Source organism: Pelodiscus sinensis, chromosome 11, assembly GCF_049634645.1.
Source record: "Pelodiscus sinensis isolate JC-2024 chromosome 11, ASM4963464v1, whole genome shotgun sequence".
Classification (NCBI taxonomy): domain Eukaryota; kingdom Metazoa; phylum Chordata; order Testudines; family Trionychidae; genus Pelodiscus; species Pelodiscus sinensis.
This window is the reverse complement of record NC_134721.1, coordinates 39,241,701-39,268,514: the sequence shown is the minus strand read 5'-3', so window position 1 is coordinate 39,268,514 and position 26,814 is coordinate 39,241,701. Positions and strand designations below refer to the sequence as shown.

The window sequence follows — 26,814 nt, the reverse complement described above, 5'->3', positions numbered from 1 at the left end:
TGTCTGGTCAGTGGCACTGAGATATCCCATGCGGAGGACGGTGTGCTTCACACCAATGGTGCCGGCTCCGGTGCTGGTAGTTGCGAAGCATACTCTATGAGAACGAGCTTGAGTCTCTTGCAAATGTGGCAATTATCCATACGATGACCCTTGCCCAAACACTTTAGGCAAGAATAATGCAGGTTGCCGTAGGACATGGGGTTCAAGCACTCTGCACACAGCTTGAACCCCTGCGGCCCGGGCATCCCCGGGGAGAGGCAAAAGGGAAGAAAACTCCCTTTCTTTATCTAAACTATTAATACTGAATTAGCTAACAACTAAATAGCTTGAAAAACAAAAGAACAACTACGTATACACCCTAAGAGTTGAGACTAAGTACGTAGTCAGCGTTCCAGCTACAATCACCAGCGGGAAGAAGGAACTGAAGAGGTGGAAGGCCAGCAGGGGTATCTATGTGCTGATATAGCAGAGCCACTCCAATGGGTTCCTTGGCTGGCCCAACAGGTACTGCTAAGGGAAAAAGCTCTGGAATCCATGCACATGGCGCGCACACACCTAATTTGAATGGACATAGCCAAGCACTTTAAGAAGAACCACATATCTATACAAGCGACACCATCACAGGACATAAGCCACAACATCAGAGGCTCATACAATGGCACATCCTCTAATGCGACATATGCCATCAAGTGCCAGCAATGCCCCTCTGCCATGTATATTGGCCAAACTGGGCAATCTCTATGACAAAGGATAAATGGGTACAAATCAGCATCAGAAATGGTAACACACATAAACCTGTAGAGGAACATTTTAACCCACCTGGTCACTCAATCATGGATTTAAAAGTAAACATTCTTCTACAAAGGAATTTCACCAGCCAGTTACAGAGAATGTGGCATTAGTATTCATCTACAAATTTGACACTGTTTCTGAGCTTGAACAAAGACATTAACTGGATGTCCCATTATAAAGGCAGTTTCTAGCAACTGCATTTTCACATCAAAAGCAAAGAATGGGACACGTCCGGTCCACTTTATTAGCCTCGTTAGCATTGGTCCTACAATTGACTGGTACTCCCCCCTTCCCTCCCCTGCCATTATAAATATCTTGGTTGTGTTATTTCCACTCCAGCTCAGCAACTGATTAAATGGATTTTACCCATGAAAGCTCATGCTACTATATATTTTTGTTAGTCTCTAAGGGCACATCTACACTACAAGGAAAGATAGACGCTGCTACGGTCGAACTTCCGTGGTTCAATTTAGCAGGTGAAGAATAGACCCACTAGATCGAACTCAAATAGTGCCTCCTTTGGTGCTGGTAGTCTTACTCCTTGTGAAGAGTAAGGGAAGCTGAAGAGAGCATTTGTTCCCATCAACCTCCTACTGTGCGGACTGGGTTTTAAGATATGCTGAGTCTAGCTATGTAACTTAAGTAGCTGGAGTTGCACATCTTACCGTAAAATCTCGAGTATAATGCGCACCTATGTATAATGTGCATCTGCCTTTTAAAGGTGAAAATTCTTGAATAAACTAAACTCTTATCTATAATGCGCACCCCCATTATACTCGAGATTTTACGGTATGCATAGGAAGGAAGGGGATCGTACCTGCCACCGAACCCCCTACCCAGCTGAGCTCACGCCTGCTGCGGGATCCCCCTGCCCAGCTGAGCTCGTGCGCATTGAGCTCGCACCTGCCGGGGGTTGGGGGGAGGTCTCCCCCACCCAGTTGCCAGCACGCCGAGCTCGCGCCTGCTGGGGGAGCCTCCCCTGCCCAGCTTTCCATGTGCCAAGCTCGCGCCTGCCGAGGGAGCGTCCCCCCGCTTAGCTGCCAAGCTCGCACCTGCCAGCCCCCCCACCCCAGCCCAGCCCGTGCCTGCCGAGGGTGAGTTTAAAACTTTTTTAGAAAACCTCCTATGGATAATGTGCACCCCGACTTTGACATAAAAAAAAAATGGGGAAAAAAGTGCGCACTATACTCGCAACTTTACGGTACTTCAATCTTCCCATTTATGTAGACCAGGCCTAAGGTGCCACAGAACTATTCATTGTTTTTTAAGTTACAGACTAACACAGCTAATCCTCTGAGACTTTTCAAAAATTAACTGTAAGCTAAAAACTACCAAAATGATATTAGACATAACTGTATTTTTATAATTATTTATATTGCATGTGCATTAGGAAGCGAACCAGTCTCTGTAACTACTATACATCAAGATATTTGTTGTACTCCAGAAAAATTCTACCCATATCACTTTAAAGTAGAATTTAAGGGCCCTGGCCTACATATCCATTAGTAAATGCCCTTCTTCATGATGAAAAGAATGCAGTATCCATGGAGACTACTGCAACTCTCTGGGTATGTCTACACTACCCCGCTAGTTCGAACTAGCGGGGTAATGTATGCATACCGCACTTGCTAATGAAGCCCGGGATTTGAATTTCCCGGGCTTCATTAGCATAAGCGGGGAGCCGCCATTTTTAAATCCCCGCTGCTTCGAACCCCGTGCAGCGCGGCTACACGGGGCTCGAACTAGGTAGTTCGGACTAGGTGCCTACTCCGAACTACCGTTACTCCTCGTGAAACGAGGTGTACCGGTAGTTCGGAATAGGCACCCTAGTCCGAACTACCTAGTTCGAGCCCCGTGTAGCCGCGCTGCACGGGGTTCGAAGCAGCGGGGATTTAAAAATGGCGGCTCCCCGCTTATGCTAATGAAGCCCGGGAAATTCAAATCCCGGGCTTCATTAGTAAGTGCGGTATGCATACATTACCCTCCTAGTTCGAACTAGGAGGATAGTGTAGACATACCCTCAGAGTGCAATTGTGGACATAGAGCCCCCACACAGGCACTACTTCCTTGCAATGTGTAGAGTGAACACAAGGATAAAAATTCCCTTTTTACCACCCACTAGTGCTACAGAACCCTCTAGCACCAAGTTGACCTGGGCTTTAGGATTTGTGCCACAAAAAGGGAAGCAAATATGGAAAGAATGCAATTCACTTGTTTGAAAGCTATGGTAATAGGTGCCTTAAAAAATTCAAAATTCAAAGAATAATAATTTTGATCACAATTATACAAGGTAAATATTTGTGTTTCCTGCAGTAATTTTTTTCTCTTTTAAAAATATATTTTCATACATTGGACTCTAAATATGATTTAGTCTGTTTATGAATTTTGTTTCTTCTTTTCAACAGGATACTACATGAAAACAACAAAACAATGTTTCTGTGTCAACTATCAATTATCTCTCTTCTATTTGGAGCTATGGTCTTTTGTCAGCATCAAAATTATGATTTTGAGTATGAATATGATGAAGAGCCAGATGAGGAATACCCTCCTATTTTTCATTTCAATCCCAGTATAGAATATGTAATTCCTCATTTTCCTACTCCCATAAAGTGTCCTCAAGAATGTTTTTGCCCACCAACTTTTCCTTTATCAATGTACTGTGACCATCGGAAACTTAAGATGATACCAAATATACCTTCCCACATCCAACAACTCTATCTTCAGCATAATGACATTGAAGCTGTGACTGCACAATCCTTTGTTAATGCCACTGCTTTGAAAGAAATTAACCTTAGCCATAACAAAATTAAATCTCATATGATTGACCATGGTGTTTTTGCCAAACTTTCAAATCTTGTGCAACTTCACTTAGAACACAACAAATTGGATGAATTCCCATTTCCTCTTCCCATCACTCTAGAACGACTCTTTCTTGGTTTCAATGAGATTTCCAAATTACCTAGAAATGCCCTGAAAGGGTTAGTGAATGTGACCATGCTTGATCTCTGCAATAATTATCTTGACGACTCCCTACTCAAAGGAAAATACTTTTCAAATATGAAAAATCTAATGCAGATCAACCTATGCAACAACAGATTACATACTATGCCTCCTGATCTACCATTTTCACTTATGTATCTCTCCCTCGAAAATAACTCAATTTCTTACATTCCAGAAAACTATTTCAATAGACTTCCAAAAATAACTGCTTTAAGAATGTCACACAACAACCTACAGGAAATCCCATATAATGTTTTTAACCTTTCCAACCTTGTAGAACTCAATCTTGGACACAACAAGCTGAAGCAAGCATTTTATATTCCAAGAAGTCTGCAGCATTTGTACATTGAAGACAATGACATTGAATGTACGTTCAATATTATTACTCCTTTATAAAAATGAGTGTTTCTGCAACATTTTTTCTTTTACATTCCTTTTGCATAATTTTTCTGCTTATTTCTCAAAAACTTTGACTTTTAACTTACACTCAACACTACGGAGCTATATCCACTCTTGATACCTTAAGGAGGTTTCTGTGTTGTTATGATGCAGATTACCTCTGCCTGCCCTTCTTTGAGCGTTCCATTAGTTGCAGCATGGCCTTCCCAAGGGATGCGCTGAATTGTTAATTATTGTTATTATGGACCACTAATGGAGGAAACATTACAAAACATTAGCCATATTCCTCCAAGCACACTCTATCAGATTTTGCTCCAGGCTCTCCTAATACAAAAAATCTAATAAATTTAGTCCACTGTTTACAACTTGTTTGCAGTAACAGCATAAGCATTTATTTGTATATAGAAAGTGACAACTATTAGTAGTTTCCTCAGATAAAAATAATCTAATCTAGGCCATTTTAACACAACAACCTTACCCATTCCTCCTTAATCAGAAGTGATTTGTTGTTGGTTTTGCCATTTTTCCATATATGAAACTCTAACTTCAGTCAAGAGGTGGGATGATAGCAATATTTTGCATTAATTATATGGGTGGATATTATTCCTGTTTCTAGCCGTGAAAAATAGATTTTAAAGAAATCTGAGTTATCTTAATATTTTCAATGTTTACACTTATATTTTTCACTCTTTTACAGTTGTAAATATTACTTTGATGTGTCCTTCCATTGATCCAAGGAATGCCAATCATTTAACCTATATTCGGATGGACCAAAATAAGCTGACAGCTCCAATAAGCATATATGCATTCTTCTGCTTTCCTCACATACGCATTATTTATTATGGTGAACAAAAAAGTAGCATCAACCAATTAACACAACTGAGAACTCCAGTGGTCCGGAGATTTTTAACACCAGAAGAATATGACGAAGCAGATGATGGTCAGGAAACAGAAGATGGTCACGAAGAAGGAGAAAGAGAAGATGACTACTTTCATCCTTACGTTTATTGAAGTAAAAATAAAGTATAAGGAAAGTATATACAAAAGAGCTGAATAATTTGGGACACAAAAAGGGAGTTATGAGCAATATTATCTGCATAAACAATTTTTCTGTATCAGCTCAATAGGGGTGCATCTAGACTGGCAAGATTTTGCACAAAAGCGGCCGCTTTTGCGCAAAATCTTCTGCCTGTCTACACTGGCCGCGAGTATTTGCGCAAGAACACTGACTTTGTACTGTACAAAATCAGTGGTTCTTGCACAAATACTCCAACGCTCCCACTCGGGGATAAGCCCTCTTGCGCAACTATTCTTGCGCAAGAGGGCCAGTGTAGACAGCCAAGTTAATTTCTTGCGCAAGAAAGCCCGATGGCTAAAATGATCATCAGAGCTTTCTTGCGCAAGAGAGTGTCTACACTGGCACTGATGCTTTTGCGCAAAAGCAAATCTTTTGTGCAAAGGCACATGCCAATATAGATGCTCTCTTGCGCAAATACTTTTAACAGAAAAAGTATTTGTGCAAAATCATGCCAGTCTAGACGCAGCCTAGCTGTTTAAGTATGATTACAAGTATACATAACAGTGCTTTCTAATACTTTCAAGGTAACTATTAGCTGAGCAAACTCACTCTTGACTATACCAATCATTACCCTTTCCTTCCCACTTACATTCCAACTTCAGATGGAATTTGGTTATACTAATTTTGCAAACTGGACTAAAGATTTCGCATATATTTTTGTTGATTTTAAATGAATATTGAGTGATTTTGGTTTAATACAACTGAAACCATAAATATGCTCTTAATCTGAGAAATATGTTTAGGACCTTACCAGAGAAACAGGTCTGTATCATTTGTGCAGTATCTGTATCATCTAAATTGAAAGGAAAGGGCACAACGAGTAGTTTCTTAATGAAACTTGATTTTAGTGCAAGGAGGTATCCCAGAAAAAACTAAGAAAATGTATCTTGGGTGAGACACAGGAGATTGCCACAAATCAACCTTTAGAAAAACAGCACTGGCAGTCAAAATATACACTATATAAATAAGAATAATAGCATACTCATTGAACAAAAAGAGCTATTAACTTTCAGCCATAAACCATGTGTTAAACCATGCCTTTCAGCTGTTGAAACCATAAACCATGTGTGTTTATCCCTTTTCCATTTTTCATATGCTTTTATTGTGACGTGTGTCTAAACTTTCATTTTCAACCTGATGCACAATGTGCATTTGTTCTAAAACTGTAGAAAATTTAAATCTTCTAAAGCTTTAATTTTTTATAATGCCCTATGCATTGTATAAAGACACCCAATATCTTCTGCTTTATAAAAACAGGCTTTTATTATGGGCATCAAGTGACCCAGTACCTAGGACTCTGAGACATGCTTTTGTTAGTCAATTAAGAAAATTCCATACAGCAAAAATATTTCTGTTCTATCAACTATTTCAATTTATTTAATGGAATTAACCATTTCATGCTTTTTGTTGTATTTCAAGTTTTTGAATACTCATATAGGAGCTCGCTCTACATAGTTGATAAAATTGTTGTGCTGAACATTGGTTTATCCATTCTATTTTATTGCATACCAGCCTAAATCCTAAACTACTTTTAATCATCCATCTTACAAAATATTCAGTACACATGCTTTTGTCATTGGGAGTTTTGTATATTACCTCTTTTTGCCCAAAACTGACAAATTGTGATTATGTAAGTTAGAATACTAAAGAATATTTCTTCACCTTTATTAATTTGGATCTTGTACTTTGTTAAATCTAACCCTAATATCCAGAGAAACCCTTTGTTGTGTTATGGATAAAGTCACCATCTGCACAAGAAAGATGTGAGTGCAGAACTATGCACATTCAAAAATAGCATCTAATTCCATAAGATCTTCTGACATAAGATAGCAGAAGTACTACATAAATAATGTAAAACAGCATTTACTTACAAAATATCCCAATTAAACTTCATATATTCTGGGATGTCATGTTTATTAAAGAACAACAATATTTGTTACTTACAAAAACAAACAAACTTATTAAAATCTACACTGAAGACTAATTTTGCAGGAGTTTCAAATCAACCGTCTATTATTTTCATTCATAAGATCTTGAAAATCAACCAAATCCTTTCAGCAAAATGCAGACTTTGCAGGAAAAGATCTACAGATTCCAAGGCCAGAAGGGATGATTTCAATCACAGAGTATGACTTCCTATAAAACGCATCCATAGCACTTCCCAAAAATAATTCCTAAGACGCATATTTAAGAAAAAGAGATCCAATCTTGTTTAAAAATTGTCAGTGATGGAGTATCCCTCTCAACTTTTGTAAAAAGTGTTTCAATGGTTAATTCCTCTCACTGTTAAAAATTCACACCTGGCAATTGCCCCTTTTACCTTCATGGCAACCACAGAGATTAACAGCATAACACAATTGTATTCCTTTGTTATGTCCTTTCTTAATATATTTATCAACCTAAAAAACTCTTTTGAATTTGTATAGAAAAATCTATACATACAGTAAATTCATTAAGTCTAAGATTAAAAACTTGCAAACATTACATAATTTAATTATTTTAAAGCTCACATTAACAAACATAAAGCTTACTAACTTTCAGAAAACATTATGCATCACAATTTTTCTTTTTTCTTGTATAAATTAAAAATGTAGACTAATTTTTAAAATATGAGATTCTCAATTTAGCAGCCTTTTTTTTAAATCTTGGCCACTGCTTTTAATTAATATTAAGAATAGTTAGAAACCATGTACAAGCCTTCTCAAACTGCTGGCATTTTAAGACTAATGTAAATCTTCATTTTGATTTTGTGTTTTATACCTAATTCAACAGTAAATGTAGACTGAATTTTTTATATTAAAATGTGTATAACTGGATATTACAAATTCAAGAGACTATTAACTTGATAGTAACATTTTGAATGGCTGCTTAGTATGACTATATGCTTCTTCTCTTAAGAATATATATACACTTAAATATGTTCCTATGTGTACCTGCTAATTGTATTTCTGTCTTTATGACTATTAAACTTGCAATCTCTTCAAGCATTCTCCTTTTTTCACTATATTTTAAACTAATTTTTATAATAATCCAGTGACCTACCGAGAAAGATGGCCAGTCACTCACAAATGACTACAAAAGGAACATCTAAAAGTAGAATTTAAACAGCTACAACAATCTGCACCACAATGACTGCACCCCAGAGCCTCTCGGAATGTAGTATCCTATTCCAGTATAGGTTGTGGTTTATTGATAATGTGTTAGAGGAGTTTAAGTGATAACAAGTAGCATTCTAGTATTGATTTTCTTGGGCCTATCTTGAAGTAGATGGTTGCTGGATATTCGTCTGGCTCTTTCAATTTTTTTTTTTTTTCTCCCAATGGGTAATTGAGATTTACAAATGCTTGGTAGAGATCTTGAAGTTTCTAGTCTCTGTCAATGGGATTAGAGCAGATGTGGTTTGTACTTAAGGGCCTGACTATAGACGATGGATCGTATGGTGTGTCCTGGATGGAAGCTGGAGGCATGTAGGTAAGTGTAGTACTCAGTGGGTTTTCTGTAGAGAGTGGTATTTAATTTTCCATTAGTGATTTGTACTGTGGTGTCCAAAAAATGGATCTCTTATGTAGAATGGTCCAGGCTGAGACTGATGGTGGGGTGTAGGTTGGTAAAGTCTCTGTGGAATGCATCCAGTGTTTCCTAGCTGTGGGTCCAGATATTAAAGATGTCATCAATATAGCGTAAGTAGAGGAGGGGTAAAAGGGAACGGAATAGGAGGAAATATTGTTCTAAGTCAGCCATAAAGATGTTAACATACTGTGGGGCCATGCAGGTACCCATGGCTGTGCTGCTGATCTGGAGGTATAAGTTGTCCCCAAATTGGAAATAATTGTGCGTGAGAACAAAGTTACATAGGTCTGCTACCAGATTGACTGTGGTGTCCTCTGGAGTAGTGTTTCTAATCACTTGTAATCCATCTTCATGTGGAATATTGGTGTAGAGAGCTTCTACATCAATGGTGGCAAGGATGGTGTTATCAAGGAGGTTATCAATGTTTTGTAGTTTTCTCAGGAAGTCAGTGATATCTCGGAGATAGCTGGGAGTGTTGGTTACATAGGGTTTGAGGACAGACATAGCTGGATAATCCGGTAGTGAGCATGCCAATACCTGAAATGCTGGGATGTCCAGGGTGTCCAGGTTTATGGATTTTGGGAAGCAAATAGAACAATCCTGGTCGGGGTTCAGAAGGTGTTTCTGTGTGAATTTGGTTCTGAGTAGAGGTAGGGAGTTCCTTAAGGAGACAGTGTCGGTTTTTTTGGTATTGTGAAGTGGGATCGGATGAGAGAGGTCTGTAAAATGTGGTGTTGGAGAGTTGTCTAGCCACCTCCTGTTCATAGTCTTATTCATAATGACCTCAGCACCCCCTTTGTCAGCTGATTTGATTATAATGTCGGGGTTGTTTTTGAGACTCTGGATAGCATAGCGTTCAGCGCGGCTGAGACTGCATGTCACTAGTTGTTTGTGCATAATGTCAGTCTGTGTATTGTTTCGGAAGCATTGTATATAGAAATCCAGACTGTAATTACAACCTTCAGGGGGAGTCCACATAGAATTTTTTTTCTTTTGGTGTTGATGGGGTGGGAATCTAGTTGGTCAGACCGATGTTCATTGGTAGTTTGGAAGTATTCTCGTAGATGGGAGACGGGAGTATTCTCTGGTTGGGTTAAGACCAGCTATAGGGTTATGCTAGTCTCTCCTTTTTAAAGGGGGGGGCTGAGAAAGAATTTTTCCTGTACCAGACTGGCTTGGGTGGAGTGAGGTTTTTTTCACCTTCCCCACAGAGAGGGACAGGGAGAACCTATGCGTGTGAAGAAAAAAGGTAGCAAACCATATGTTGCAACTTGTTTTGTAAGGTTGAACAGATATTCAATACAGGTATTCCACTGGAAAGGCACCCAGTGACCAGACAAATAGCCGGTAAAAGACTGAAAAGAAGGTACTGGATAAAGGAACAGAACGGGAGTGGGAGTCTGGGGATTTCTATGAGTGGTATGGCAGGGAGCCAAACCCTCCCCATTCTCATAGCCCACCTTAACCCTCCTGTGAGGGTTGTGTATGGTAAAGTTTACCCCGTGGGTTGGATGGGGGAACTAGATTGAAATGAGGAGGAATGGTGGAAGCCCCAGATACTGATATGAATAAACATGGATTTGTCAGCACTGAGCGCTTTACCTGGCAGGTAGTACCAGACACCCATATAAGTAGTTGTGGCTTTATTAAAATCCATATCGATGTCTCTTGCCCTTCTTTCGGTGTACCCAGACAATACTAAAAGTCATCACAGAGCTTTATTCAATGGGATTCACAGTAGTAAGTATAGGAAGTGGTTGCACAATCTAGAGAATACATGTGATCGTGAGCCAAGAGATTTGGTCTGTGCTTCTAGCTTTAGGCAAGTCACTTTGCTGATTTACGTTTTATTCATTTCAGTCATATGAAGGGGAATAACGATACTTTATCACCTGCGCAAAATTCTTAAAGCTTTGTAACTGCTAGCTATTTTTCATTATTACTCAACAGTATAGGGAGTTTGACTTTATTATGACATTTTCAGAAAACATGGAGAACCTGTACTTATAGTTATGTGTGTCAAACCAATTAAATAAAAAACATAAAATTTTAAAGAGAGTGTTTTACCAGAACAAAATATTTAAAACTAGAAGCAGAAATGATTAATGTAGACATTTTTCATGGAGAACCTGTACTTATAGTTATGTGTGTCAAACCAATTAAATAAAAAACATAAAATTTTAAAGAGAGTGTTCTACCAGAACAAAATATTTAAAACTAGAAGCAGAAATGATTAATGTAGACATTTTTCATCATTCTACATGTATCTACAACTATCTAGTATTGAACACTGTTTCAGTTAAAAAAAAACTAACTTTTTACTGTCTATATTCTTTCCTTTAGTCATGAAAACATGCAGATCCTCTTAAAGTCCTTCTAAAACAATTAAACATTAGTGTTTGTGACATTTAATCAATATCTTGATATATTTAAAGAGTCATGTGCAAAAAATTCCATCGCATTCAACAGATGTTTTTTATTTTGACTTTTCTTGATTGATTTTTAATATAGTCACATTCCATTGAAATATGTAAAACGTGAATCAGTTTATTTTTTTATTTTTAAAACTGTACTCTGCAAGCAAATAAAATACAGGATTTCAGAGGGTACTGTAATAAAGATATTTATTTTATCCTTAAAAAATACAATATTATCTTCAGTTTAAATCTGCATTCATGCAAGCAGATTTTACAAGGGAAGAGAGGCTTGTAGTCTCATAAGAACTGGCAAGAATTTTGGCTTTAAATATCCCTCAGAATCCTGCCTAAGTACTTTCATAATCTATAGATGGAAAAGTCATAGGAAAAATTCTCTATAGCTCTTGCTTTATTTCTAATTGACTTATCAAAATAGATGGGGGAGGGAGTTAAGGTGTACAGTCAGATCAATCACCCTGTCTTCTTCCACCAAACCCCAACAACTTGACTCTTACTCACTATCTTTTCCAGCTTAGGTGAATTTATTCTTTAAAATAGAATAATGCAAGGGTGCATAATAATTTTTATTGGGGGGGGGGCACTCCAAGAACTTGGTAAATGCAAAGGGAGGTTGGGGGTCAGGAGTGGATGCAGGGATCTGGGACGGTGAAGGAGTGAGTTGTGACCTGGAGGAGGGAACTGGGGTGCAGGAGAGGACGCAGGGTGCAGGAGGGGATTCTGACCAGGATGCAGGGCGCAGGAGGCACTGCAGGATTTCAGAAGGGGTTGTGACTTGGGGCAGGGGCACAGGAGTGCAGGGGGGGTAGGAATTTGGGCTGTGATTGGGGACATGGAATAGGGGTACAGGGGCAGGGAGTAGGTATGGGTGCAGAGGGTTATATGGGGCAGAGATGCAGGAAGGAGAGAGAGAAGGGCTGAGCTGCCACAGGCAAGCATTAGCCAGAAGGTCCATCAGTATGTCCCTCAGCCAGGCACCCTGCCTTTCGCATGGGTTGCGCAAGACACGTGCTTTTCTCAATGCTGCTAGCCCTAGGGGAGGTATACTTTGCAGCAAAAATGTAATATTTTAGTATAGGTACAAATTGGCATGAGAATATACGTTCTGTATGTTTGCATTTCACCCTGCTTGTTGTGATTAGACAATGTCTGCACTGCAAGCTAAGTTGTGTCTTCTAGTTACTATGTCATCCTTTGTCTGTAATGCTCTTGCTCTGTAAATTGTTTGTTGTGAGTGAAGAATGTGAGAGAGAAAGTTGTTAGCAAAGTCCAGATGGTCAAAATGACTTGAGATGCTTGGGGTATGTCTACACAGTAGCATGTACCTCAAAATAAGCTACACAATTTGGGCTATGCAAATTGCGTAGTTTATTTTAAAATAGCTTATGTCAAAATTTGGTGCTATCTACACAGTGCTAAATTTCAAAATAAAGAGCTATTCCGATGTCTTCCTTAATCCTTATGCAATAAGGTTTACAGGAAGCTGGGATAAGTCCATTATTTTGAGTGTATTTCAAAACAACAGGCTCCTTGTGTAGATGAGTGTTATCCCGAAATAGTGCCACTGTATAGACATATCCTTGGAGATGATGAGAGAATATCCATGGTGCCTGAGGCTCGATGAGGGCTGGAGAAATCAGCAGAATAGCTGAGCCTGGGAGACAGGCAGACACTCCAGAAAGTGAGACCACAAACAAGAGATAATGAAGGCTGACCATAAACATCAAGAGATAACTGTGGGGAAAATGCCCCAAGATGAACATAACATATCCTCTGAGCAGTTGTCTCCAGGGTGAGGCTCCCACTGGGCTACAGGAGAGATGCCGCCTTCGGGCTGTATTTTGCCCACCCCTAGTTTAATGGTAGCTTTAAACCAAAAATCTTAGGCTGAATCAATATATCTGGGTTGAGTCTTGATCAGACAAACTGTGAGGGGACTGAGACCCCACTAAAGATAATAAAATCGAATCAACTGTCACAGCACTATACAGGATGCTTTTCTATCTATATAAAAAAAGGTTTTCTTGTGGGAAGACAGAATGACATCATTACATCACTCTGGCATCCCACAGGCTCTGCCCTCCCATGAAGTTGCTGTCCAGACATGGGACTGCAAAGCCCATGTTCTGCCTCCCTGTAGAAGGGCTAGGGACTGGCCGGGGCAGCAGCAGTGGCTCCTTGCTGATCTCAGGGCCCCAATGCTCCAGGACCCAGTGGGAAACCACCACCTCCAGCTCTCTTGGGCCAAGAGCACTCGGGTCACTGCCTGCTGGGCACTCCAGCCTCTACTCCCCTCCGGTTTCCTGCGGGGGAGGCGGGAGAGGAGAAAGCCCTGATACTCCACACCGGGTCCTGTTTGCGCTTCCCGGGCGCAGAATCTCGTGGCTTTCTCCTCTCCCACCTCCCTTACAAGAAGCCAGTGCTGGTGTGCTAATCTTTGGGAGGGAGCGGGGAGTCAAGGCGTGAGCACTCCCCAGACCTGGAGCAAGGCAGCAGTTCCCTGCTGAATCCTGGAGTGTTGGAGCCCTGAGTACAGCGAGGAGCTGCTACCGTTTCCCTCACCATCCCCTGGCCCTCTGGTGGCTGAAGGAGGGCGGGGGGCCGAGAGGCCATGGCTGGCTGCAACCAGGGAGACGAGGCCAAAGGTCTACAGCTGTGATCGGGGTGGTGAGGGCAGGGAGGCCAGGGCTGGCCGTGGCTGGAGGGGGACATAAGGGGGCTGAGAGGCCAGGGCTGCAACAGAGGGGTGTGGGAGAAGCCAAGAGACCAGGGCTGGCACAGCCCCCGACCCTCCCCTTCCCGGCAGCTGGGGAAACCCCCAAGAGGCCAGGTCTGCAGCGGCCCTGGGACTCCCTGGTGGCCAATGGCAGGGCTGGCCTTACCTACCATCTCCCCTCCCCAGTGACTGGGTCTGGAGCAGCCCCCGGCTCTTCCCTCTCTGGCGGCCAGGTCTGACGTAGCCCTGGACCTCCCTGGCAGCAGGGGGGCGAGAGGCCAGGGCTGCCTACTCCCACATACAGAGGGGTTGGCGAGCATAGTGAGTAGGGTGCACCGCCCCCTACTAATTTAAAAGCTTGTATAAACAGACTATTAAGTGTTATCACTAGTGGCAATACTTTTCCTTTGGAAGGATGACAAAAGGTATATTCACACTGCGATTAGATACCCGCAGCTGGCCTATACCAGCTGACTTGGGTTTACAGGGTGCAGGCTAAGGGGATGTTTAGCCACCATAGAATCATAAAGATTAGGACTGGAAGAGACATCTGAAGGTCATCTTGTCCAACTCCCTGCTTAAAGCAGGGCCAACCCTAACTAAATCATCCCAGCCAAGATTTTGTCAAGCCTGGCCTATAAGACCTCTAAGAATAAAAATTCCACCACCTCCCTAGGTAACCTTCTCCAGTTCTTCATTACCTTCCTAGTCAAATAATTTTTCCTAATATCCAGTCTAGATCTCCCCCACTACAACTTGAGACCATTTCTCCTTGTTCTGTCATCTGTCACCACTGAGAATAGCCTGGCTCCATCCTCTTTTGAACTCCCACCATGCTCAGGTAGCTGAAGGCTGGCATCAAAGCCCCGCCTCAATTCTGCTCTTCTAAACACTAAATAAACCCAGTTCCCTCAGCCTCTCTTCATAAGTCATGTGCTCCAGCCCCCTAATCATTTTCCTTGCCTTCTGCTGGATTCTTTCCAATTTGTTCACAACTTTTCTGTGTGTGTGTGTGGGGGGGGGGGGCAAAACTGGACTCAATACTCCAGCTATAACCTCACTAGTGCCAAACAGTGATAGAAATTTAGCTGTGTTAGTCTGGTGTAGCTGAAGCAAAAATGAGGGGAGGGGTAGCTCAGTGGTTTAAGCATTGGCCTGCTAAACCCAGGGTTGTGAGTTCAATCCTTGAGGAGGTCATTTGGGGCAAAACTTTGTCAGGGATAGTACTCGGGCCTGCTGTGAAGGCAGAGGACTAAACCTTTCCAGTTCTAGGAGATAGGCAATCTCCATTAATTTTTTTTAAACAGGACTATGTAGCATTTTAAAGACTAACAAGGTGGTTTATTAGGTGATGAGCTTTCGTGGGCCAGACCCACTTCCTCAGAACAAATAGTGGAAGAAAATTGGCACGACCATATGGTTGTGCCAATTTTCTTCCACTATTTGATCTGAGGAAGTGGGTCTGGCCCACGAAAGCTCATCATCTAATAAACCATCTTGTTAGTCTTTAAAATGCTACATAGTCCTGGTTTTTGCTAGTGCCAAACAGGCATTCAAGCTTGAGCTGCAGCCTGACATTCTTGGAATCTCCCATCCATCATAGGCCTAGAGCCTGGGGCTGGAGCCCAAAACTGAACATCTACAATAATGCAACAGCCCCTTAGTCTGAGTCAGCTGATTCTGGCCAACCATCAGTGACTAAGTGCAGAGTACAGACTTACCCCAGTCAGCATTCATATTTATTTATTTGTACTTACAAAATGCTAAAAAAGGATGCTTACCCATATACTTCTATAGGCACCGGAGCCATAACCTATCCTAAATATAACTTAAATTCAGAATTATAATTCCACAAAATATACAATCAGCAAGCCCAGCAACTTCAAACATCAAATCAGCCTTCTCCTCCAACATTTCCTGACTTTTTCCATGAATTCTCAAAATTCCTTTGTAAAAAGATGAGCTAGGATTTAGACTATTTGAGACAAAGCAAGAAAGGGGGAAATAGCATTTTAAAGGTATAGTGTCCCCACACACACACAGAAAACTTCACCTCTAGGTTGCCCATAATTTGTAATATTAGGTATTTACTATCCATCTTCCTAGAAGAGGTTCCTTTTCTACAATAAGGCCCACACAGGGGCTCAAGGCTGCAGCGGGGACAGATGTCTTTCCCTAAGCCGTGAAGTTGTTGTAGCAGGCAAAGAAGCACCTTTGCCCACCGACTACAGCAGGGTGCAGCCACAGGCAGTGGGGAAGTGCCCATCTCTGCCAGTCCCAGGAAGGGCAGCTGCACCTCGGGCTGGCAGGGAGAGGTACCTCCCCGCTGGCCATGGCAGTTCCATGCTGGGACTAGCAACAGCCTCAGTTGCTTTGTGCTGGGGCCACCAGGGATGCAGCCAAAAGAGCAGGTCCCGCTCCTAGGCAGGAAGACCATGAAATTCAGCAAGCCACAGAGCTTCATACTCCACTTCCAGAAGCTAGACCTGCTGGCCACTTTGAGGGCACTGTGCCAGCCAGGCACCAGGCAGCCTGCCTTAGCATCACTGACCTAGCCACCAAGGTGAGTCCAAGCCCCGACCCCTTCTTCTGACTCTGAATCTCCACAACTTGGAGCCACTTCCTGAACCCCCAAAACCCTTGATCCCAGAGACCTTGCACCCCCTTCTCTTTGTTTCAGTTCAGAGCCCCTAATCCCATGCCCCAGCCAGAGTCCTCACACCCCTGCACTCCAAACCTCTTCCCTGAGCCTGAACCCTTTCCCAGAACCCTTTGGCCCCACTCCTGCCACATTAATTTTGTTAAGTGGTCCCTGTCTATCCCATTTTGTCGCCCACATTTGGTCTGCCACTCCACATTCACGTGTACCTATAGTTTCCCACATTTTCTCCCTAAAAGTCACCTACTCCTCATCCTTCCTCCTGTTTATGACCATTGTCCTGTATACCAGTTTTGTTCCTGCATCCTTTTGAACCTTATCCCCACACAATTGCATGTGCAGTCTCCAAACCCCAGAGCTTAGCTAGGTGGTGTCTCTTGTGTAAACAACCTGGCTTCAGGAACTAGAAAATTAGACTGTCAGCTTAACTGAAGCCACTTCATGAACATCTGCAAAACTGTAGGAAGTTGGAAGTTATCTTATTTAAAAGCAGCCTATAACTTCAATACCACTGAAAACAATGGATAAGATGGTAATTTTAAGTAAGCGCACAAGGCCACAAGGATACTGACAGATTTAAAAGTATTGAGAAAAGACTTTGAGGGGAAAAAAATCAAATGTAATAATAGAGGCTCAATAAAACTGTGACATTTGGCAATTTAGAATTGCTGATCGTGGAGTAATTTAAATAACCAATTTTTATCATGATTTAAATTAGTAAGCCAGAATCCTTGACTTAAATACAGGCAGTCCCCGGGTTACATACAAGATAGGGACTGTAGGTTTGTTCTTAAGTTGAATCTGTATGCAAGTCGGAACTGGTACATATTGTAGGGGAAACTCTAGCCAAACATTTCTCCAGAGATCAGTTTTATTCTCCCACACCTCACTTCCCTCAGTCCTTTATTCTCAAGCTGAGGTGTCTGCTGAGAAAAGCCGCTCCGCGTCTCCCTGGTCTGCTGGGGGGGGCGGGTGCTAGCTTCGCGTCTCCCTGGTCTGCTGGGGGAAGCAGCTAGTGCGGGGTTGCCTCACACCGTTTGTAAGTAGGGATCTGATGTAAGTCGGATCCATGTAACCCGGGGACTGCCTGTAATTGATTTTAATTATATTTGCATTTGTACTTCTTAGTTATTTTCCTAAAGCTTCACTATCATTGGTTATTAATCATTAAAATATGTTGATTTCCAACTAAATATAGGTTTTACACTAAATGGAGTGCTTCTTTTTGCTAACCAAGGAATACATTATATCCATACACATTTAAGTTATTATATAGCTTCTTAAATTTATTCCACATTTCAAATGTTTATCTTTGTATGATGTTAAGTAACATATTCTCCAACTTTTATTTATTACATGATTTATTTTTTTATTTGTAGCTTGTGTCAAGTTCTGTTTGGACAGAAAATCAAATTCAACTATAATGCACAAAAATAGCATTTTTTATTAAACAACACTACATAAAATGTGATGGATATATATGAACAAAGTGGATTTAGAAGTTTATAAACATATTTCACATTTATAAAATAAATGATTTATTCAAAAGCAAGTGTTACCTACAATTCACGTGATTGTTGTTACTCACCACATCCATCAAGATTTTCAATCTCAGCCTTTCACACCTGGTTTTTATTCATGGTTTAGAACAAGAAAACAAGCTTTCCTACTTTTTCAACTCTCAATTGATTTCTTAACTTTGAATAAACTAGTCATTGTACTAAATTAGCTGAATCAACAGAAAGGAAATATTTTCTCTGCTGTCAAAAGCTGTTCAGTACTTCAGACCCTGTATCCAGATATTTGACCTGTGACTTCCACCAAGTCAGTGGTTTGACCTTTTTGAAAACTTAGCAGCAGTCATGTTCTGCTTCATATTGTTTTTGTACCTAATTCAAAAGATTTCACTGACTTATTATAAATTTGGGAGCTTAATGTAGACCGAACATTTCAAATTTAATTTTTAATAGATTTATTTTAACTATACCTGGATTTAAACAAATTAATTTTAAAATACTGATTTTAAAAAAATTCTCAATCATTGATTTTTTTCCCCCATTGTGGATAGCATATTTTCTTAGTAGATTTCCTGTAGATTTTCTTCTGAAAGTTGGGTCAATTAGACAGCAATAACATTTGCTCAGATTTTCAGGAAGGAACTCCCATGCTACTTTTATACTCGAATATGTCCAGATCAGAACAATTAACTACTGATCAAATTATTTACAAAGTCTGTTCTAAAAAATACCAAGTCAAAAAATTTTGAACATGCCTACATAAATACAGAATATTTACAGCTTCTTGGGGATTTCCCAGGTCTCCCACTATTCACAGTATCCATATTTGAGACAAAGTTTTGTTGTCATGTCAATTATAATTGATTACCTAAGACAGTGTTTCTTAAACTTTTTAAGACCGAGGAAGACCAAACAATAATTTTTTTTGAGGAACACCAAGGATTTTTTTTTTGAACAAAAGTCGGGGGAAAGTTATTGCGCAAAAAAAAAAAAAAGGTTGCTTGCCCCTTTAAGGGCAGCCATTTTGAATTCTGTTGTTCTCCGCGGCACACCTCTGACTGCCTCGCAGCACACCAGTGTGCCATGGAACAGTTTAAGAAACACTGACCTAAAATGTCAAAATTGCATCTTCAAATGTACTGCATAGAGAAATGTTCAAGAGCATATTATATCTATTTGGTATAATATATTACAGTATATCTATTTGGGCAAGTGAGAGTATACACAAATGGCTTTCCAGTTAGCAACAGCCCCAAATTGTTGTTTTAACTGTGGTCTGATTGATTACTGACCATTTGAATAGTACTTTGCAAGGGGCACTGTGAACATGTTCTAACATTAAAAACCCTCCTCCTGAACATGGATTTGAAAGATGCCTAGAATACAGCTTCCCAACCAGGGAAAACTACAGCTGTCTTGGGCTGAGAACTCCAAAACTCCCCTTCCTCAGCTCCATATTTTCAATTACATTATGTAAATGAAAGATAATGGAACCATTTCACCAAAAACTTCAACATATTTAATCCCTAGTACTCCTAGCAGATGTCTAATATAGATATCTAATACTGTGTGCTAAAGCCCTTAGCATGCAGTATTTTGCATCCTAGAATTCTTCCTCTGAACCACTGCTGCTTGAGTTAGATCAGTGTCACACTGAAGTATGGATGGAACTCCAAGTGCCCCTCTGCAGATGTCTTGCAATGGAAATGTCAGATAAGTATGCTATGAAGGTGGCTTGTGTGTACATAGAACGAGCTGAGAGATGCCCAAGAAGGGAAAGCTTTGCTAATTTATAGCAAGCTAAGACAACACACAACTCATTTTGAAATCCTCCATGAGACTATGGCTTGTCCACATGCCCCTTCTGCCAGGGCAACAGTCTTGGAGATTATCTGATGGGTACGATTCTCTGCAGGTATAATGTCAAGGCATGCCTGACATTAAAATCTTTTCTCCCTGGAAGAAGCATGCAAGTTATGAAAGCATACAGGTAAGCATACTGATTGATGTGGAACTCTGACATAATCTTGGGGAAGAATTTGAGGTGTAGCCTACAGAAAATCTCCCTGTGAAAAATTGTATAAGGAGGGTCTGCCGTCATGACTCCAAGTTCTCACAGAAGTGATGGCTACTTCATCGTCAGGTGAGTGATGGCATACGTCACCTGCAGTTTAAAGGGCAAGCCTGTTAGTCTTGAAAGAACAAGGTTCAGATTCCACTGAGCAGAGGGATGGGAATAAAGGTATATCTGAGGTCATCTACCCAGGACAGTATCTCCCTGAAAGTCTCGGACTATGGGTCTCCTGGGGCAATAGAGGGGAAGCTTCCTATTCAACTAGGACATTAAAAGGTCCCATAATGGAGTTCCCCGCTGTATAAATATGGCAGTTAGAACTGTTTTATGGGATGCAGAGAAGCTTCTGTTTGATAGGGGTGGGTAATAATATTTGATGGGGTGGCCACCCTAAGAATTTGGTAAGTGGTCAAGGGCCGTACTCTTCTACAATACTAATGTAGGAGATGCGGGGTATGAGCTAGAGATTGGATGCAGAAGGTAACTTGGAGTACTAGAGAGGGTGTGGAATCTGAGAGGGAGTTTGAGTGAAGGAGGAGGTTGTGACCTGGGATAGGGAACTGGGGTGCAAGATAAGGTATGGGTGGAACAGAGGATTCTGCCCTGGAGAAGTATATGAGGAGGTGCAGGGTTTGGGAGGGGGCTGTGACTGGGCTTAGGGGTGTAGGGATTTGGGAGGGGGAATAGGTGCAAAGAGTTTGCATTACATGGGGTAGATGTGCAGGAGGGGGCAGAAGATTGGAGGAAACAAGGAACTAGGATGCCAGAGGTAGGCGCTAGCTGGGAGGCACTTACCTATGTGGCCAGATCTCTGAGCCAGGCTCCCTACCTTTCACACAGGCTGCAAGGGCCATGTACTTTTCTTAACTCTGTGAGTCCCAGGGAAGGGAGTACTTTCTGCATGGCCTGTCATGCAAACAGACAGCTCCCATTGGCTGGAAACCAGTTCTGGCAGTAGTCCTGACAGGTCTAGGTTAGCTGACATAGTCCGATGGTCTATTGACAAATGAGGCAGTATGATGATGAGTCCAGAACTGCATTTGTGGATAGGGCTAGGATTATCTTTGCACCCAAGTACCATAGTCACGGTCAGAGCCAGCAGATTCCTCTTCTTCCGTGCCTTACCCTCCAGCCTGAGGTTCTCTGTCAGAGATCGTTCTGTGCGTATCATATGTGATGTCTCACATGCGCCCTGGACCAGCTTGGAGAAGAAACACATTTATTTTTGACAGTCCACTGTGGGGCTCTGTCCTTATGCCCATTTGAGTACATCTTACTCTCATGGGGAGACCTATGGAGTCCTTGGAATTAGATAGCAAGGATTTTCTCTGAGGCTTATGCTTGGGGGTAGAAATTGCTGATCAGCTGAGGCTGATGTACATAGGTGGGTCTCCTGAGTCTGGGTCCAAGTGTGGCATCATAGCCTCTTCTGTTAGAAACTTTTTAGTCAGAGTTCATGGGCCTCGCTAGTTCCGGGTGGGAAGGATTTGCAGATACTGCACTTAGCAGAGAAATGTGCCTCCCCACAGAACAGGTATGATTGATGCGTGTCGCTGAAGGATAAAGGAGTGGGGTGGGGGAGGGAAGAACAGTTCTCGAATATCAGGACTGAAAGGATTTCTCCTTTAAGTGAGGGACAAAGGGGAGGAATGTTATTCAATACTAAACTATATACTAACTAAAATTCTTAAGATATAAATTATTTCTAATTAAATTTTGTACAGGTTCTGCAACAGCTAAGTGGGACAAAATTCTGACTTCAGCCATGCAGTGGTAAGAAAGAACTGGAGACATGTCAACCCACACTGCCATTTATACTCTCTGGCTACATCTACACAAGGTTTTTGTGCAAAAATAGTCATTTTTGCGCCAAAACCTGTGGAGTGTCCACACCTCAAATGCGCTTTTCTGCAAGTTAATCAGCAATAAAATGGCAAAACAGAGGGCTTTTAGTGGTGTAGGTAAACCTCCTTTTACGAGGCATAACTCCTTTTTGTGCTACAGCTGTTGCACAAAATGGCAAGTGTGGACACTCTGCAGGGGTTTCTTGCGCAAATAGAGCCTATCCAAAAAAGCACACGTGCTCTGATGGCCATTCATAGAGCTTTCTTGTGCAAGCGCATCTATGCAGTGTGGACGCTCTCTTGCACAAAAGCGCATCACTTGAGGTGTGGATGCGCTTTTGCACACAAAGTTTTTGTGGAAGATCTCTTCCGCAAAAAGCTTCTTGTACAAAAACCCTGCAGTGTAGATGTAGTCTCAGTCAGGAACATGAGGAGAGCTGCTGCACATGTTCAGGTCAATGGACGCTGCTTTGAAGAAATTCTGGACCCAGGACCCTGGTGAATATGCATATGCCCTTGTGAAATACACATAGGAAGAACAAGAAGTTCAACTCTTACTACAAATGGAGGGAGACCGAGTGGCCCTGCTCCAGTTACAAGCATGAAAATATACATGGCACATACAGAACCCGAAAGGGATTGCTAACAAAAGTCTCCAACTCAAGTGCACTGGGAGCACATAAATGTAGAATGGAATATATGTGTGCAGACACACTCAAAGAAGAACTCTCGACCTACCTCACAGCTACATTTGATTTCAAATATTTTTTAGTTGCATTTGCAATTCACAGTCCAATTTTCACAGCTACTATGTAAAGTGTCTTCTGATATTTTTTCTCTAGCAGATCAGTTGTATACCACTGAAAATTTTCAGTGGTTACAGTTACATGCGTGGCAGCAGTCAGCTCCCTGGGAGCTGGTACATATGTGGAACTGGCTTTTAAGCCAGCTCCCCACGTGTGCCAACTTCCAGCTGCCCCACTCACACTGCAGCCTCTGATACAGAGACAGCAGCATAGTGGGGACGGGTACAAGCAGCTCCTCCAGAGCTGGCACGTGCTGGGAGCCTCAATGTAACTGTGAACATTAAATGAGGAGTCCTGGCTCATCGATTAACTGTGTACACTTTCACATCCCTAACTGCTATCTCCCACAGGGCTATCAATGAAGTCATCACCTAGCAGCAATCTACCTTACAATGCTAAGGAATCCAATGTGGCTCATAATCTCTGAGATCAAGACAACACAATAGTGTCCACCTGCCAAAATGGTATGAAAAGTGATCCCCAACTTCAGCCTAAAAGTTATTTCAATTTTGTGTTATAACAGTGATTCTGATTCAAAATGCTCTTACTCCAGCTACGTTTCATAACATACTGGGAATGTGATTATGGCTGAGATCATAGCTAGAACATTTTGCCTCATTTGCATACAGAGAAGTCAATAGACCTTTTTTTCAAAACAAATCACATTCTGAGTGGAGAATGGTTATAAACTGCAGAAATTTAAAAGCTGCAGATGTTACATATAAAAATATTCATTTCCCCACTGAGAGCTTCAGGACAAACATCTGGTTTCTAAACAAAGTAATTACAAAAATATGTCACCCCACCCCCAACAGGTTCACTCTTTGCCACCAGTGGTTAGAATATTCTCAACTGATACTTTCCCAGAAAACTGATAGTCTAAATGAAAATGGGAATATAATTTTGTATTTCCCCAAATATATATGATTATATTGCTGTACAATTTTAAAAGACTCAAAAAAGCAACCTTGTAAACTTTAAAGTCACTCATCTGGTTCCCATTCACCTTCATTGCCAAAACTATGTAAGACCCAAAAAAGGATATGAAACAGACATGAAGTAGGAGCATTGGTTTTCTAATATCTAAATTCTAAGCCTTCATGCTAATTACTATAAATTCCTAAATTACTAATACAATATTTCCCCCAGAACAAACATTTATTGTAAAACCCCTCTTTTTAACAAGAAGCCATTGAAAATACACACTTTAATGAATTACCAGTCTGCAAATTATAAGTAATAGACTTCTAACCACAAGTAAATTGTGTATTTTTGTGTTTAGCCTGAATACCATTAGGAACAGTATTAAAACTATTATTACAGAAGAAATCTGAATCTGCTAATGCTGGCAACTTGCATTTCATGCTTAAAATTTGGACCTTTTCTAAATATCTAAGTTGTCATGCAACAGTTTACTGTTCATAAATTTGACTAATACAGAATAAACATGTTCGGATCTATCTTTGCCTTGATTTAAAAAAACAGCTGCTTTGCCTCAGCTAAAATATGAAGCAAAATGAAAAACCTATGACTTTTAGTAAATCAAATATTAATTTATGAAATAGATTTATCTATAAAGAGGTGAAATGACTGGGTATGTTAAAGCAATTCATATTGAATATGGCTACTTTTAGTAAGTAATATTCCCTGTTAGATGAACTAGACTGACTAACCACTTCTTAAAATTATTCTGAATACAACTCTCTGTTCCAGAATATTACCTCTCACCCAGGGGAAAGTATGCTGCCATAGTCTTCTTGACCCCATGGGAAGTGTTTTAAGGCTGGCAATCTCCAAGTAGTATAAATTTCTGCATCTTGGAAATAAGCCACAGCTTTATTCTCTTATTCAGACATGTGGAATTAATGCATAATTAACAATATCTATACTGAAGAAAAATCAAAGGAAAACTCCAACTCTGCTACAACGGTAGGTGTTCTTTTCTAAGAAAACATCTTCATCCACAGTTCACCTAAAACAATTTTAACTAATGTAATAGCTATATCAATTTCACTGGAAAAGTACAGTATAAACCTTTCAAGTTAACTTAGAATCTTATTACTTCTTGCTTCTTTTTTCAGTGAGTAGTACAAACAATTAAGTCCTTCAATTTAAAAAACAATTGTTCTCTTATTCATTTTCAAATCTAAAGTTTCCATAGACAAAAGATCACAAATTTCTTATTTTAAGTTAGCTTTGGAAAAATCATTACGTTCGAGTTCTAAAAAAGATTCTGTCTTTTTATTTTTAACCATTCAATCACATGCATGCCAAGTATTTCAAACACTATTAAACAAAATTTTCTGGCTATCACACAGAAATGAAAGAAATACGATATTTTGCAAAATGTAACTGACTGCAATGAAGTTAATATTGCGCTCATTATTTGGAAACTGGTCAGCTTTTATTTATTACTTCCTAAGAAATCTTTTACTGTTAAGTACAGATTTGTATAGGGCTAACATCTAATTAAAGAATACCAAGAGTTAAAAGTTGTTCCCTGTTTCTTATGAGTTAGAAATCCCTGCCAACAAGTCCTCTAGGCTTTAAATATTGTTTTGACAGATTGCATTTTTATTTCCAGTCACAAAGAACGTGTTCAATAGTCACTTCTCCAGCTCAGAAAAGGCCAGACACATTTTCTCTGCTAAAATGACGACTTTGGAGACCATCTTTTTTTTATTTTTCTTTGTGCCTTTGGTGAACTTAGTACCAACAATTAAACAGAAATCATCCAATTATTATGAGTACGATACAGACATTTTTGAAGAACTTCAAGATTATGAAGACAAATCCCAGGATGCAACAAAGAATAAGGTATTTCATTTATAGTATACATAAGTTATATAACCTTTAAAAAACCTGACAAGTGTTATGAATGAATTAGTTGTCATATGCATGTTATACATTTTATGAAAAAAAATCTTGTAATGTTAGGGAAAATGTGGATCACTTAAAAACTGAAGCAAAGCAAAAATAGAACCACAAAAGCATTCTTATCTACAGTATTCACTAGGGGTCTGAGAAACACAGAGAAGATGTGAAATCATAAAATCTGTGGCTGACACACCATTTTAAACTCCTTTAATTCTGGTATGCCCAGATATTTCAGAAGTCTCAAAAGGATAGATTATGTCCAACAGACAAGGTGAGCCAAAGATTAAAAATCAATATGCAGTTAGTCTTAATTCAGATTTTGTGTTTGTTTTGATGTTATAGTAGTATTTGAAACACTTACATGTATGGTACATACTTTCATGAAATATGTTGTTATAAACCATAGCAGTTCTTCCAAGCTGGCACACAGTCAACTGTAATATAATACAGTGTTTGCCTTTTAATTTACAGTCTGCAAAACAGATCTGAGCCACTGTATCCTACCAAGCAATATTAGAGTCATTGCAATATTAATATTCATTTATGTGGGACTGAGGGGGATAGGGAAGAAAAAATTCACTACATCACTCCTCAACACCCCTAATGACCAACTGAGAGTCAATGTTGCTGTCAATTCTGATATCCAGGAGCTCGGGTAATTACACCAAGAGAAATACTGACAAAAAGAAGAAAGATTTAGTGCAAACTATCAACCTAGAATACAAATATCATAGCTATGTTCAAATAACTCAAGAACTGAGCTCAGAGGTGAGAGTTCTCTTTGGTATACACTATGCATAACTGAGTTCAGAAAATAAATAAAGAAGTTCATGGAACACAGGTCCATAAACGGCTATTAACTAATATGGCCAGGGACACAATCCCATTGCTTGGATGTCTCTAAACCTCTGACTGCCAAAACTGGACAACAGCAGTAGATCTCTTGATAAATTGCTCTGTTCTGTTCACTCCCTCTCAGGCAACTGACACTGGCCCCTGTAGGAAGACAAGATACCAGGCTAGAAGGACCATTGTTCTTACCCACTA

At 40.4% G+C, this 26,814-nt stretch overlaps 3 protein-coding genes across 10 annotated transcripts in view; 2 read left to right on the top strand and 1 right to left on the bottom strand.

Moving 5' to 3' along the window:
• OMD (osteomodulin) overlaps positions 1 to 8,253 on the top strand; it is a 31,921-nt gene extending 23,668 nt beyond the window's left edge. For all 5 annotated transcript variants that reach the window (XM_006127557.4, XM_006127558.4, XM_006127559.4 and 2 more), the window contains 2 exons: positions 3,198 to 4,159; positions 4,889 to 8,253. In XM_006127557.4, coding sequence (XP_006127619.1) covers positions 3,198 to 4,159; positions 4,889 to 5,202 — 1,276 coding nt within the window. In that variant the 3' untranslated portion in view covers positions 5,203 to 8,253. The remainder of the gene's footprint in view (positions 1 to 3,197; positions 4,160 to 4,888) is intronic.
• Positions 1 to 26,814, bottom strand: part of CENPP (centromere protein P) — a 296,833-nt gene that overhangs the window by 191,401 nt on the left and 78,618 nt on the right. The window lies entirely within an intron of this gene.
• Positions 24,694 to 26,814, top strand: part of OGN (osteoglycin) — a 38,086-nt gene continuing 35,965 nt past the window's right edge. Inside the window, exons 1-2 of the mRNA XM_006127563.4 lie at positions 24,694 to 24,819; positions 25,475 to 25,707. Coding sequence (XP_006127625.2) covers positions 25,543 to 25,707 — 165 coding nt within the window. The 5' untranslated portion in view covers positions 24,694 to 24,819; positions 25,475 to 25,542. The remainder of the gene's footprint in view (positions 24,820 to 25,474; positions 25,708 to 26,814) is intronic.